This window comes from Calidris pugnax, unplaced genomic scaffold (genome assembly GCF_001431845.1).
Source record: "Calidris pugnax isolate Ruff unplaced genomic scaffold, ASM143184v1 scaffold56, whole genome shotgun sequence".
Lineage (NCBI taxonomy): Eukaryota > Metazoa > Chordata > Aves > Charadriiformes > Scolopacidae > Calidris > Calidris pugnax.
Window position 1 is genome coordinate 7708168 of NW_015090839.1, and position 12602 is coordinate 7720769.

The 12602-nt window shown below is 42.0% G+C and overlaps 1 protein-coding gene across 1 annotated transcript; it reads right to left on the reverse strand.

The window, feature by feature from the left end:
* Positions 1-961: 961 nt before the first annotated feature.
* On the reverse strand, positions 962-11904 carry PSMA6 (proteasome subunit alpha 6). The gene is made up of 7 exons (XM_014941975.1): positions 11713-11904; positions 7259-7353; positions 6434-6515; positions 6026-6181; positions 3913-4091; positions 2562-2656; positions 962-1169 (listed from the first exon to the last, which is right to left on the reverse strand). The coding sequence occupies exons 1-7, from the start codon at positions 11786-11788 to the stop codon at positions 1112-1114; spliced, it is 741 nt and encodes a 246-aa protein (XP_014797461.1). The 5' UTR covers positions 11789-11904; the 3' UTR covers positions 962-1111.
* Between the last annotated feature and the right edge of the window lie 698 nt (positions 11905-12602).

A 12602-nucleotide genomic window follows, 5' to 3' on the forward strand; every position in this document is an offset into this window, starting at 1 on the left:
ACATATCATTGCATCTCCTTTACTACAAGAAACCTGCAAAATACACATACAAGGGAATTTTGGAGTAATTAAAGCCAATATAGGAATAGCATGTCAGAGGAACGAAGGACCTAAGCCACATTAGCTTGGCATTCTTCCACGAAGACTCTCATGTTTACCCAACAGCTACAAGTGCTCAGTAACATTCCCGTTCTCCTCAGTGTCTCCTCCCTCACAACTTCATCATCTCCCTTTTTGCTGCTGAGGCTGAAACCTCTGCAATTGCAGCAAAACAAAAATGCATTTTTCTTCACCTGCACTCACATTTTTGCAGTTTTCTCTTTTCTCCTACCCCAGAACCTTTAAAGGAGCAAGGGGAATTGCTTCCCAGAGATATTCTTGTTGATGGGCTTGTGTCTATTGGCTGCATCCAGCCCTGATGTTTCTGGCACTGCTCAAAGCCTCAAAACCAGGCAGGTGACAAACAGCCAAAATCCCAAAGCACACTGCATATAGAATCTGTTCCCCTAAATAAATGTTAGCTTCAGAGATGTTTAATTACAGCAGATTATCTGTTAAATTCACTACCTGCACCACAAATAAATCAGTCTAAAGGAATGCACTGCGAATCGCAGCTCAAGTTTTTTCCTTCAACTTTTGTCCTAATCCTCATACAAACCTGAGCAAATATTAAGATCTTCTTAATTTCCCCACAGTTAAACCAGTAACGCTAGAATCCATTCAACAACAGGGCAAGGTGAGAACAGGTGTAAATGTGGGAATTATCTCAAGGTACACCCCCCACATAATCTGATAGCAAACTAGGAGCCAAATAGCCCAGGTGAAAAATATGGTGCAGAGTATAAATTTTCTCTTAAAATACAACTAAAAGACAAGCAATTGTCACAGAAACAAAGTCATCAAGCTTTTTGATGAAAATTTCATAGAAGTTAAAAAAAATACATTAAAAGGAGACACCAAGTATTTCAAAAACCTCTGTTTTATTTGTACAGAGTAAAATACATCATATAGTGAACATTGTTGTCTACCCATAATCTAAAGCCATTAATAAGTGTTTTCTTTTCACCAAATATTCTGGCCAGAAGCACGGGCAATAGAATGGGAATGCTAATTAGTCTCTCTCTGCCAGAGCTACAAGGTGCACATCAATCTCCGCTTCTGTGAGGATCCTGAAAAAACAAAAGAAATCTTAAATAACTTAAGTGATTCTTCCCCTTAAGCTGCAATATTGCAACCTAATATCTACACAAATAAGTTTTATACAATGCATCTTCCAGCCGTTCAAAACCCTGCTGCCAGGGTCACAGGCCAACATTCCAATTCTTTTTGAAAAGTAACAGAAGAATCAAGGCTCTAGAGAGGCAACAAATGGTACAAAAAGAACACACAATTCCTCGTGAGTAATACGCTTGCAAGCTGGGACTTAGTGGGAAACATGGGTACTCAAAGGTTTGAAGCCTCTCTCCAAACCCCACCTACCAAGTAGATAAACTAAAGCAGTAGAGGACCTCTTTGCCACCTAGCTGTCATTGTCTTTTTTTTTTTTTTTTAATTTAAAAAAAAACAACAAACAAAACCAATGAAAGCCTAAGGCAGAAACAGTTGAACTCCTCTGCAGCAAGCCAGTCTTATCTAAACTCTAGGTAGAGAGTCCTTTTGCATTAACAAAAAAGCTCTAAAACTTATTCTCTCACATTTCATGCATACTTCCACAGCTGTACACGGTGCTGGGAGAAGGCTGCCAAGGACACTGTATCTGACGTGAGGTACAGCCCTCTCTAGGAAGATTTCCAAGTGTTGCCTCGAAAGATTGACCACGTCACCTTGCAGTGCACTGCACCCATATTCAAGCAATGAATGGCAAGGGAGGAAATTGCAGGTGTCTTGCTTTCATGCTGGGCGGGAATGCAGCGTACTTGGAAAGTAAGAGTTCAGCCTGTTCCAAATCACTGCAGTAATTTTTAAATCCAGGACCTTTTCATCTTGTCAAATTTAAATAGAATATTTCAAATCATACAAATTCATACTCTATTATCTATATACTGGAGATGTTAAAAGCTGCTACAATTACAAGACGAACAAGCATAATTTAAAGATCCCATTTAGAAAAGGATTACAAAAAATTAAGGGATCTGCAAAATTTTCCCTAATAGAAAATAGACTTTACAGAATTACTTGTCATGACTATGATTTGGAAGTGGACCCCAGATACTACCACAAAGAAAAATTTTAATTCTTTTTAAGCATGAAAAAATCACCTAGAGCATATATAACTATGTTTTAATCACATAAAGCAATACCCTTTTAAGAAACAAAAGGCAACACTTTACTGGATCTCTTAACCATGTAAAACACTTTAAAACTGTTATTATTTTTTAAAACAATGTCTTTTACCCCTAAACATTTTGAAGAGTTACAAGTAAAAAAAAAAAACAACAACCTCCAAAACTTCAACTTCTGACATTTATCTCTTTTTCTCTATTTACCATTACACAAGAAGTTAAAACTAATTGCACATACCCAGAGAAACACACCAAGTTTTATTAACACTGATCACTTACCTGAATTTAGGATTTTCCACTGTAACTACACCAACTTCTATTTCTGAAGGTTTGAAATCAATGGATAGTACAGTAGACAGGCATGTTATTGCTGTCTGAAACATGACAAAAAAACCCTATCATTAAACAGAAAGCACTAAGGCACTTTTTTTTTTAATAGATATAGCATTAACAACTACCCTTCCTTCTAGTTTTCAGTTATTTCCCTCCACATCAAAACCTCAGCTGAAAAGTTTCAAATAGTTTCCCTCTGTTACAGAATACAGTCCCTCTCTAGTCCTCTCCCTAAAAAGCCCAATCTACAAAAAACCAAGGGACATGTCATTTTCGTAGCAGAAGAAAAAAACAACAAACCACAAGAAAACCAAAACCTTTTACTACGCAAAGATTAAAACCCCAGGTCCCAAGGACAGAACGTGCTTCACTAGTGGCAAACAAGACAGACATCATCATTACAGTCCAAGATTACTCAAAGCACATTCCACTTGCGTAGCTTCCATTTTGGCTTTTCTTCTGGTAATTAAGATTACATTGGCTGTTTTTTAAAGGCTGCATTTCATCATGGCTTAACTCTTTTTTCCACCCTAATCATTACCCGTTTTAAGAAGCTTTCTTTGCAACCTCGCTCATACTTAATAACCCTGAAGTTTGGTCATAATAATGCTAAAGATGTATTCCTAAAATGATGATTCGATGCAAAAAGAAGTTCCATAAAACAGCTCTGTAGCTAAATGCTAATCAAATCAGTTACTCTGACGTGCTGGCATTTAACTCTGATCAATAATGCCTTAAGAAGTGTAGAACACCAGACAGAATCAATTATCAACATATTGAAAATAATTCTGTAAGACTATATAGATATCTTATCAGAAGACTGCCAAGTTGTAAAAATCAAAACAAAACAAAAACCAGGTGTAACAACTGGTGTTATATTTAATAAAATGACAGAGAAGCACTACCCTGTTCTGTTTGAAATGTTTTCTAACATGAAGAATGTTTTAAGTGCCACTAAAAGAAAATTGTACTGGTATCCCAGAATCAAGCACTACAGTAATCAACCACCAGCTACAGTGGGAGTGCTACAATGATAGATTCTGCTTCAGCTATGGTAAAACACAAAAAGCAGATAGGATGACTACTTAAACATTTGCAAAATACCTTCAAAATATTTTCTGGTTGGAATAGCTGTACTTGCTCTGGCAGCAATACAGAACTGTAAGAAAACATGAAATGTCTAACTGCATTCCTCCCCATCGCAAGCCTACATACAGCATATTCATTCAAAATATTTGAATAAACCTTTATAACAACTGCATTTATAACTTTATAAAAAATCTTTTAGCTGGCCTACCTCTACTGTTTGTTCGTATGTCCAATCAAATTTCTTCTTTACTTTCTTTTCAAGAAAACTGGTTGACTCTGTCTGTTTAACTCCTGCTGCCGTGGCCTTGAATCCACAATAGTAACCTGCTGGATCACACTTGTATACCTGAGGGCCGTGCTCTTCATCAATACCAATCAAAATCATACCTTGAAGAGAAAATTTGTTAATTTATTTCTTTCCCCAATTTTAGCAATTTCATTTAACTAAAGAACTGAATAATACTCCCTATGAAAAACTGCACAGCAGTACATTTTTAGGAACGAGTCCAATACCTAGAGCTGTGATTTCCTCTTTATCTCTAATTTGCCATCAGCATCTCATTACCAGGTGTGCAACTCAGTTTAGTTCAAACTACATTTCTCTAATTCCCAAAGAAGCCTCTCATTAAACGTAGAAACATTTTTGCCATGCTCAGTGTGTAGAGAACCACAAAGTCAGGAAATCCAAAATTATTAATCCTAATACAAAGTTAAAGCAGCCACAGTTCACTTCCTGTGTATTGTATGACACTTTAAAAAAGTGTAAGCAATAGGCGTATTAACACGTGCCTTTTACCACAAAGCAACTCCACAAGTACGTTGAAATTAATGGAAACATTAAAAGATCAACTTTAGATTCCTCGACTCTAATCCTGAACAGCACTGCACTTCATCCCTTTTCCTCTTTTAAGGAAAAAAAATAATCTGAAATTAAATGTGGAAATATCAGAACTTTAAACTGAGTCTTTGAAGACAATTTGAATAAATACTTTCAAGTTGGACAGCCTTCAAGTAACACAAACTAATCACATCACTGAAATGCATCTGTGTTCACCCACACCTCTGGAGAGAGTTGTATACAGTTGTGCAGTCTCAATACATGTATTAAAAATAACTCGAAAGCAATACTTGCCAAAAACCCCAAAACAGAACAAGGTCAAGGTTTCAAATTATTTTTGTTTTACACTTGCGTAACTTTTAACTAAGAATTATAGCTGATAAGCTTCTGAGCAGCTACTGCTACAACAGAAAAAAATTTCCCACCATCTCTTCAAAAAAAGGTTAAGGAAAGTTAAGAAAAATTTTTATTCATGTATTAAAAAAAAAACCAAAACAACAATCACTTTCCAGTAGTATCAAGGCATGGGAAATGCCAAAGGAAGAAAGAAACGATCATTCCTGAACATTACAAGCATAGGAAAATTGCCCCATCATGGAAACTCTGGTGCAACACTGAACGTTACTTCTTTAATGAGAAGTGCTAGTGCCTACTGTGATTACGAGAAGTGATTCATCAGTTCTGAAACTATTCTCCTTAAAAAAAAACAACAAAAAACCAAAACCCAAGTAAACAGAAAGAACCCCAGACAGAATGTTCAATGAAAAAGTAATTGAGGAAACATTGTCTTTTATCTCAGTTCCCGGACAGCCCAATAGTATGGTTATAACTTGCTCACAGCCAAATGTAAGAGAAAAAACAAGTCAGAACCAATCTCAGAACACGCAGATGGCCAGGAATATCTACAAAAACAACTTTACACACATCTTTTTTTTTTTTTATTTAAGATGCATTTGCTATTCTAAAACAAGACTGGAGTAGAAATGTGTGCAAGTGAAGTATTTTCAAGCACCACTTCTCTACATTATATATATCATGGTTAAGAGCAAAAACTATGCAGATTTTTATCCTATACATACTACTTACATAAAAAAGCCACAAAATCTGCACAAGTGTAATTGCACTCTCCGTATGTCTAATGGTGATTATCTACCCAGAGACACCAGTAAAAAGAGCACCTCCCGTGCACAGACATCACTGTGCTGTGCAAACAGACTGGGCTCCAATAACTATAGTGAAATAGTATCACACATTTTGGAGAGGCTGTATCATTTACTCCAATTCAAATGCTGAGTCAATGGTACAGTCATCACCCCAATTCAAAACCTCCAACACCGCTCTCCCATTTGGCTGCTCATCCCTCTTACTCCTTCAGTTACCTCCGTGTCTCGCACAATTTGAAAATGAGTGAGAATTTCTTAGACTTGAAGTTGCAAGCTTAGACAAGAAACAGAAGAGATTAAATTCCATCCCCTATACTTACAGCAACCAAGAGGCCTCATTTCAGCATTTTGCGTATAGACCTGAGAAATATCTGCAATCCTTTTACACAGCATGTCCACAGGGATGTCATAGCCATACTTGTACTTCCAGTTGGCAGCCTCGTAGCGGGCTCTCTGCACCTGGGATCTGCTGTCAGCTAGACAGAGAGAACTCGTATTAATTTCACTCAACACGTATCACGTTAATTCCTCGCGTTGCTTGAGAATGAGAATTCCAGGCTCAACTTTAAGTCGTCTTTAAATATACATATTAGAACTAGACAAGTTCTCCAAGACCAGACTGAGTAGACCAAATCTCCTAGAGCACTTATTTTTTTTTACATGATACAAACCTGGTGAACTATACTAAGAAATTGACACACTTTAGATAAAGACGGTGAATTAAATACCTGTCATTCCTGTCATCACACAGCCAATATTTTCAGTAATTCTGAATAAATGAGTCACTGTGTTGGAATCCAGTAACTTGTCCTAAAGAGGAAATAAAAGTAAACTAATAGAAAACACTGTTCTTCAAGTACAAAAAAGACAGACTCCGGATATTCTGCTATTTACAGAAGGGCCCCAACCCCCCCCGCGCAAAATAATCAACTAACAGCTCAAAATTGTCTTTCAGGCTTTCTACTATTTATTACTATAGGCTCATGAAGGAAGAAATAGGAGAATGAGGAAGATAAAATCCTCAATATCTGGAAAAGGCTGACAGCTAAAGCTTGACCAATATCAAAGTCCTTTTCTCTCAAGAAATTTTGACAGTAAGACGTACAAATACTTGTGCCCTTATTGCATGCTGCCCTTCAAGCATAAGGGCTTTCCCCCCTTGTCAACACCACACCACCACTGCGCTGAAATACCATGAAAATCTCTTCTGCGTGCTACTGGTATAATATTTTCTCTGAGTAGGATTTAAAGAAATGGGGAAACTGACTATGGACAACTCAGCCCTTACAAGCCAGAGTACAGAAGGCCCAATTCCACATTTTAGCTTTAACCCTTCAACAGCTATAAAGAAAGCCAATATTACAGTACGTGGTGAGGAAACATACAGTTGAGCACTAAATGGAGCTAGAACTTGTAATAAGCAGAACTCTAATATGACATTAAATTCAAGTTGCAATATATGTTAATGCTAATAAATATAATATCGATGTTGCACAGCCTCACCCCCATCTTTCATCTCCTTCCAGCCTCCCCCTCAAAACCAGACTACTTACAGGTACTTTCTTCTGTGTTACAATTACTGCAGAATCTTTCCCACGAACAGCTACAGATGTAAGTCCGCCCTGGTTTATGGCCTTAAAAGCATATTCTAGAAAAATATGTAGAAGTTAATAAAAAACAGCGTTAGAGGTTTTAGCACAAATAACTCTGACACACTTCCCCCCCAGCACAGAAGTATCACCAAGTTCAGGACTTTTTAATACTTTAGTATTTGTGCACTACTTTGTGTCTTTAAGGTATTAAGTACAATGCACACAAGAACTTTCTAAAGGGAATTAAGTAATTGACTCTTGTCACAAAACCACTATCACTCCATCCTTTCAATATTTCTAATAATTTGTGGTTTTGCTCAGTTAGAATACTTAACAGCAACAGAATTTCTCTTAAAACAAAAAGGCTGTTCTGCACTTGACCAAAACAGTCCAAACTTAACCTACAGTAACTGTAAATCCTTACAGAAGACTTTTTAACATGCAGAATTTAGTAATTCAAGCATTGATACCATTGCAAGGATGTAATTTTGTTTTGCAGATTTTAACTGATGCAGATGAAAACTCTAAGAGGAAATGGACACAAACTTGAATATAAGAAGTTCCACCTACACATGAGGAGGAACTTCTTTACTTTGAGGGTGGCAGAGCACTGGAACAGGCTGCCCTGAGAGGTGGTGGAGTCTTCTTCTCTGGAGACATTCAAAACCCGCCTGGACATGTTCCTGTGCAACCTGCTCTAGGTGGACCTGCTCTGGTGGGGGGGGTTGGACTAGAGGATCTCCAGAGGTCCCTTCCAACCCCATATCATTCTGTGATTCTGTGACCAGGTACAGAAGATTGGTTTTAACCTTACTATCACATTTTCTGACTTGATTTTCAAACGCTGCAATGCTTTTATTCACTTTTTAAAATGAAACCTATGCACATGCCAGCTAAACAGCATTATTTGGATACATACAATGGATTAAGATTTACTTGATATAATCCATGAAATAAATTTCCTTTGATTAATGGTTTGAAAGGCCTCAGGAACAATTTTACAAATTGTTTGTCTGACAAGATATGATAAACATTCAGAACTCCCTAATATCTGGTAAGGAGAGGCAAGTTTCAGGCAGTAGCTAAACGTAGACCTGTGTGGATGAAAATGGAATTTAGAACCTGTCTAACCAACAGCACAGCAAATTGCTAAAACTGCCTTATGAAATAATGGGAGCAATAAACTCAGCTGTCTTTAAAAGCTGCATTCGGATCTACGAAGCGACTGCACAACAAGAGAGGAATAATCTGAAAATGAAAAAACAACTCTTGCAATACCAGGATCTTGATGTTCAATCTGCTGAGTCAGTGCTGTGGAAGGGCTCATTGCCACACGTGTACGGCAACCTATTTATTACTGGCAGGCATCAGAGCATTTACTGGTTACCCAAACATGCCATAAGACTGCTGCCCCTTTCTCTCCACTAGATGCACAACTTGGCTCACCTCTTCACCTGCCTCCCCTGGGATGATCAGTGCCCGCCAACAGCAAAGCACACAATCTGGTGAGATGTCAGCCAGCACTGCCCACAAACTGCTCATATTTAAAGCCCCAGGCCGGGACTCTGCAACACTTGATTATTTACATGTACAAATAACTGAAAGGAGGGTGTAAAGACGATGGACAGAGCCAGGCTCTTTTCAGCGGTGCCCAGTGACAGGACCAGAGGCAACGGGCACAACCTGAAACACAGGAGGGTCCATCTGAATAGAGGAAACACTTTTTGTCTGTGAGGATGACCGAGCACTGGCACAGGTTGCCTGGAGAAGTTGTGGAGTCTCCATTCTTGGGATATTCAAAACCCATGTGGACATGGTCCTTGGCAACCAGCTCTAGGTGGACCTGCCTGAGCCCTCTGGGGTTGGACGAGATGATCTACAGAGGTCCCTTCCAACCTCAAGCATTCTCCCACTAGGTGGGAGCAAGAATAGGTGCCCTCACAAACTGTTTTTGCTCACAAGTACTGACAACAAGGCTCGTTGAATTGCAGTCTCTTCTGGCCCTGTTCCTACTACCATCTGCATTGCTCAGCTTTCAAAGAGACAAGCCAAAAGGTGAAGTGGCTCTTACAGTATAACAAATCCAAATTGCTAGTGGTGTTTCAAGTCTATTTTCTGCTATGCAAGTATTTCAGTAGTACTGCACAGGTTCTTTCTGAAAACACCAGTCCCTTGCTGTTCCCTGAAAGCATCACAACAGTGAGAAATTTAACCATAATATATTTCTTTACCTCCCAAAATTCCACTCAGATAAAACATCACCTTTGATGACTGAAACTAATGTGTGACAAGACAACATTGATGCTTTGAGGGATTTTAACCACAGCATCAAGAAATAACGTATGAAATAACTGTTACTTTTCTAATATGAAATCACGTCAAGAGTACATAAGCTTTTTGAGCTTTGGAAGCACCAGACAGACATGAGGCAAAGCACAGGCATTTCAGTCCAGTATCACTATGCTGGAAATTTCTGTTCAGATACTGCCAGCTTCTAGAAAAAAAACTCAAGTTTTGAGGCAGCCTTAAAGCAATGTGTGTCCATGCCCACTCTTGACAGCACCTCGTTAATCCAAATCCAGCACATGGACAAGGATGTTCAGGATTAAGAAAGAAAGAAGTTAGATTTGGGTATTTGACCACAAGCAAACATGAGCTTTCTGCCCATGCTGTGGCAACAGAGACACTAATGTGACACCATGCCCAAGTTATCAGCCTGGCTGCAGACAGACTGAGCTCATACTTGCCTGAAGTTAACTACACACACTTACAGATTTTTCTCCCCACAGCATACAGGTACTCAAAATATCTTTAAAACAGCTTGAGGCTGCGTGCGGAGGCTCTCGAATACACATGCAGGTACTTGCTTCTAAGACAGGGATGAAAGATATGGAGGTACTGTGCATTTCTCACACATTAACCTAAAGGCTGAATATACCCAGGAGGTAGAAAACCAAGGCTTGGCTTCCTCTTTGCTAAAGGACGCAGAAACCATTCCCAACAAGCAGTGCTACAGTAGTGCCAGAAAGGTGATGCAGACCAACCAGCCTGTTCTAATGGCAACAGAAGGTCACAGCCCATGACTCTTCCATCACACAACCACTGGTACCCCGTGTGAGGAAGTGCTGTTCCTCCCACTCATACGTATAAGGCTTACTACGCAAGTTGCACAGAAGCCTTATACACACTCCAAATATAAGACAGCACCCGTTTGTAGGTATCTAGTACAGGTAACTTTCTACCTGTGCATAGACACCTACACACAGGAACTTTCTTAGTTGCTCCTTGGAGAAAGGACTTGGCTGAAGACTGAGCTGCCTGCCTATGAAGCCTATTCCTTACAGCCGTCTTCCTGAGAAAAACTCAAGAGCAGACACAAAAGAAACTGCTGGCTACCATGGACAATTCATGCAGTCTGGCCCCAGCAACCTCCCTTCCTGGAGAACAGAGGGACATAAGGATATTCTGTGTGATGCATGTGCAGTGAAGTCACTGCAGCTGGGGAAGAACCCCTACGATCTGGGGGAAAATGGCATCAGGATGATGCTATCAAAACAATTCACCCTTATGTGAGGATCCTCCAGGAGCACTCTCAATGAACTGTCCTGCCAGACTGCAAGCTGACTATGCTGTTACAGAGTATTTCACAGAAGGAGCACCATGAGGCTGTTCTGCAGAATGTGATGCACTGTAAAAATATGAACAAAAGACTCAGAAGATGATGGAGCTAGGCTGCAGCTTAATTGCAGAATGTTCAAAGATGCCTGGCAATGGAAGGATGGCTGCTGCTCTCACCAGCCATGATGTACAGAACACACAGCATTCAAGTGTAACAAAAGAGAGCATGGGTTATCTCTAAAAACTGACTCTGTTACTCAGGCATGCAGGGTTTGAGGCAGCTCAAGTCCCATTTCAAACAGCTCTTGTTGTTCTCAGATTCCAAAATACAATGGTGATAAGCCTGGCACGATAAACCGAAAGAAACACCCCAGAGGGGAATAAAGAGTTTCTGGGTAGCTGTCGGTTTGGTCTCCGAGCATCCGAAATCAGACACTGGGAAATCGCAGGAGGTGCCTCCCGGTGTCAGGGGACACTCGGGAGGGCCCGTCCCGGCCCCGAGCTTTCCTCCTCTCACGCCGGGATTCCCTTCCCAGCCCCCACGCCCGCACGGCCGGGACGGCGGCTGCTCCGGCTTCTCCCCGCGCACCGACGGGCCGGGCACGGCGGGGACCGAGACTCCCCGGCCACGGGAAACACCACGCTTCCCCACCTCCCGCAGGGGGAACCAGGCTCGGCGGAGGTTTCCCCAGCCGGCTGCAGCCCCGCTCGGCGGGAAACGGCGGCGGCAGCGTGCGAAGGCCCGGCCCGTGACGGGGCAATTCGGCGGGCAGCATCTCCCGAGGCCGGACACCCACCGACTTGGTAGAGGCGGCCCTCGGGCGAGAAGATGGTGATGTGGCGGTCGAAGCCGGCGCTGGAGCCTCGGGACATGGTGGGCGCGGGGAGGGAGAGCGAGGGGCGGCACGGCCGAGGGGCTCACAGCGCGCAGGGCCCCACCGCCACCGCAGCCAGGCCTCCCGCCGGAGCACTTCCGGGGCACGCGCCGCTCGCGCAGCGTCACGCTCCAGCCCCGCCACTGCGCATGCGCGAGCGCCCCGCCGCCTCTCCGCTCCCCGGGCCGCTCCTCTCCGCGCATGCGCAGCGCGGACACCCGGCGTGTGGGGACACGGAGAATCCTAAAACACGGGGGAAAAACGTCACGGAGGGCTGCAGAGGGACACACCACCCCTCCGGGCTGCCCGAACAGAGCGGTCCCACCCGCCCTCAGCAGCGCCTGTAACTGCCAAGCGAGAGAAATGCCCTGCCCTGGAGGGAGGCGCGTCAGGCCCTCACCGGGAGCGGCGCCGCCGCCGCCTCCTGAGGGGAGGGTTGGATTGGGGCACCGTCAGCTTCTTACCGGTGTCCGGCACAAAGGGGAATCCCCCCAGTTTACACCGGTGAATTGGTGCTCTCTCTGTCTCCCAGCGTCGTGGATTTCCCCTACTCCTTGGGGGAAGGCTTTTTTTTTTTTTTTTTTTAAGGTCAGGTCATTAAAAGAGTTGGAAAAGCTGTGTTTTGGGATCCACGCCTCTATTTTAAAAGCTAATTATTAGCTGAGCCGACTTCTTGTTGGAATGGCAGGGGACGGGTGCATTTTGTGTGCGCCCCATACATAAAAATGCATTTCTTGCATTTTTCCACATAGTCTCCCTCGCTGATTAGCACCATGGGAGAACAAAATGTCTCGCTGTGGGTCACAGGTTTG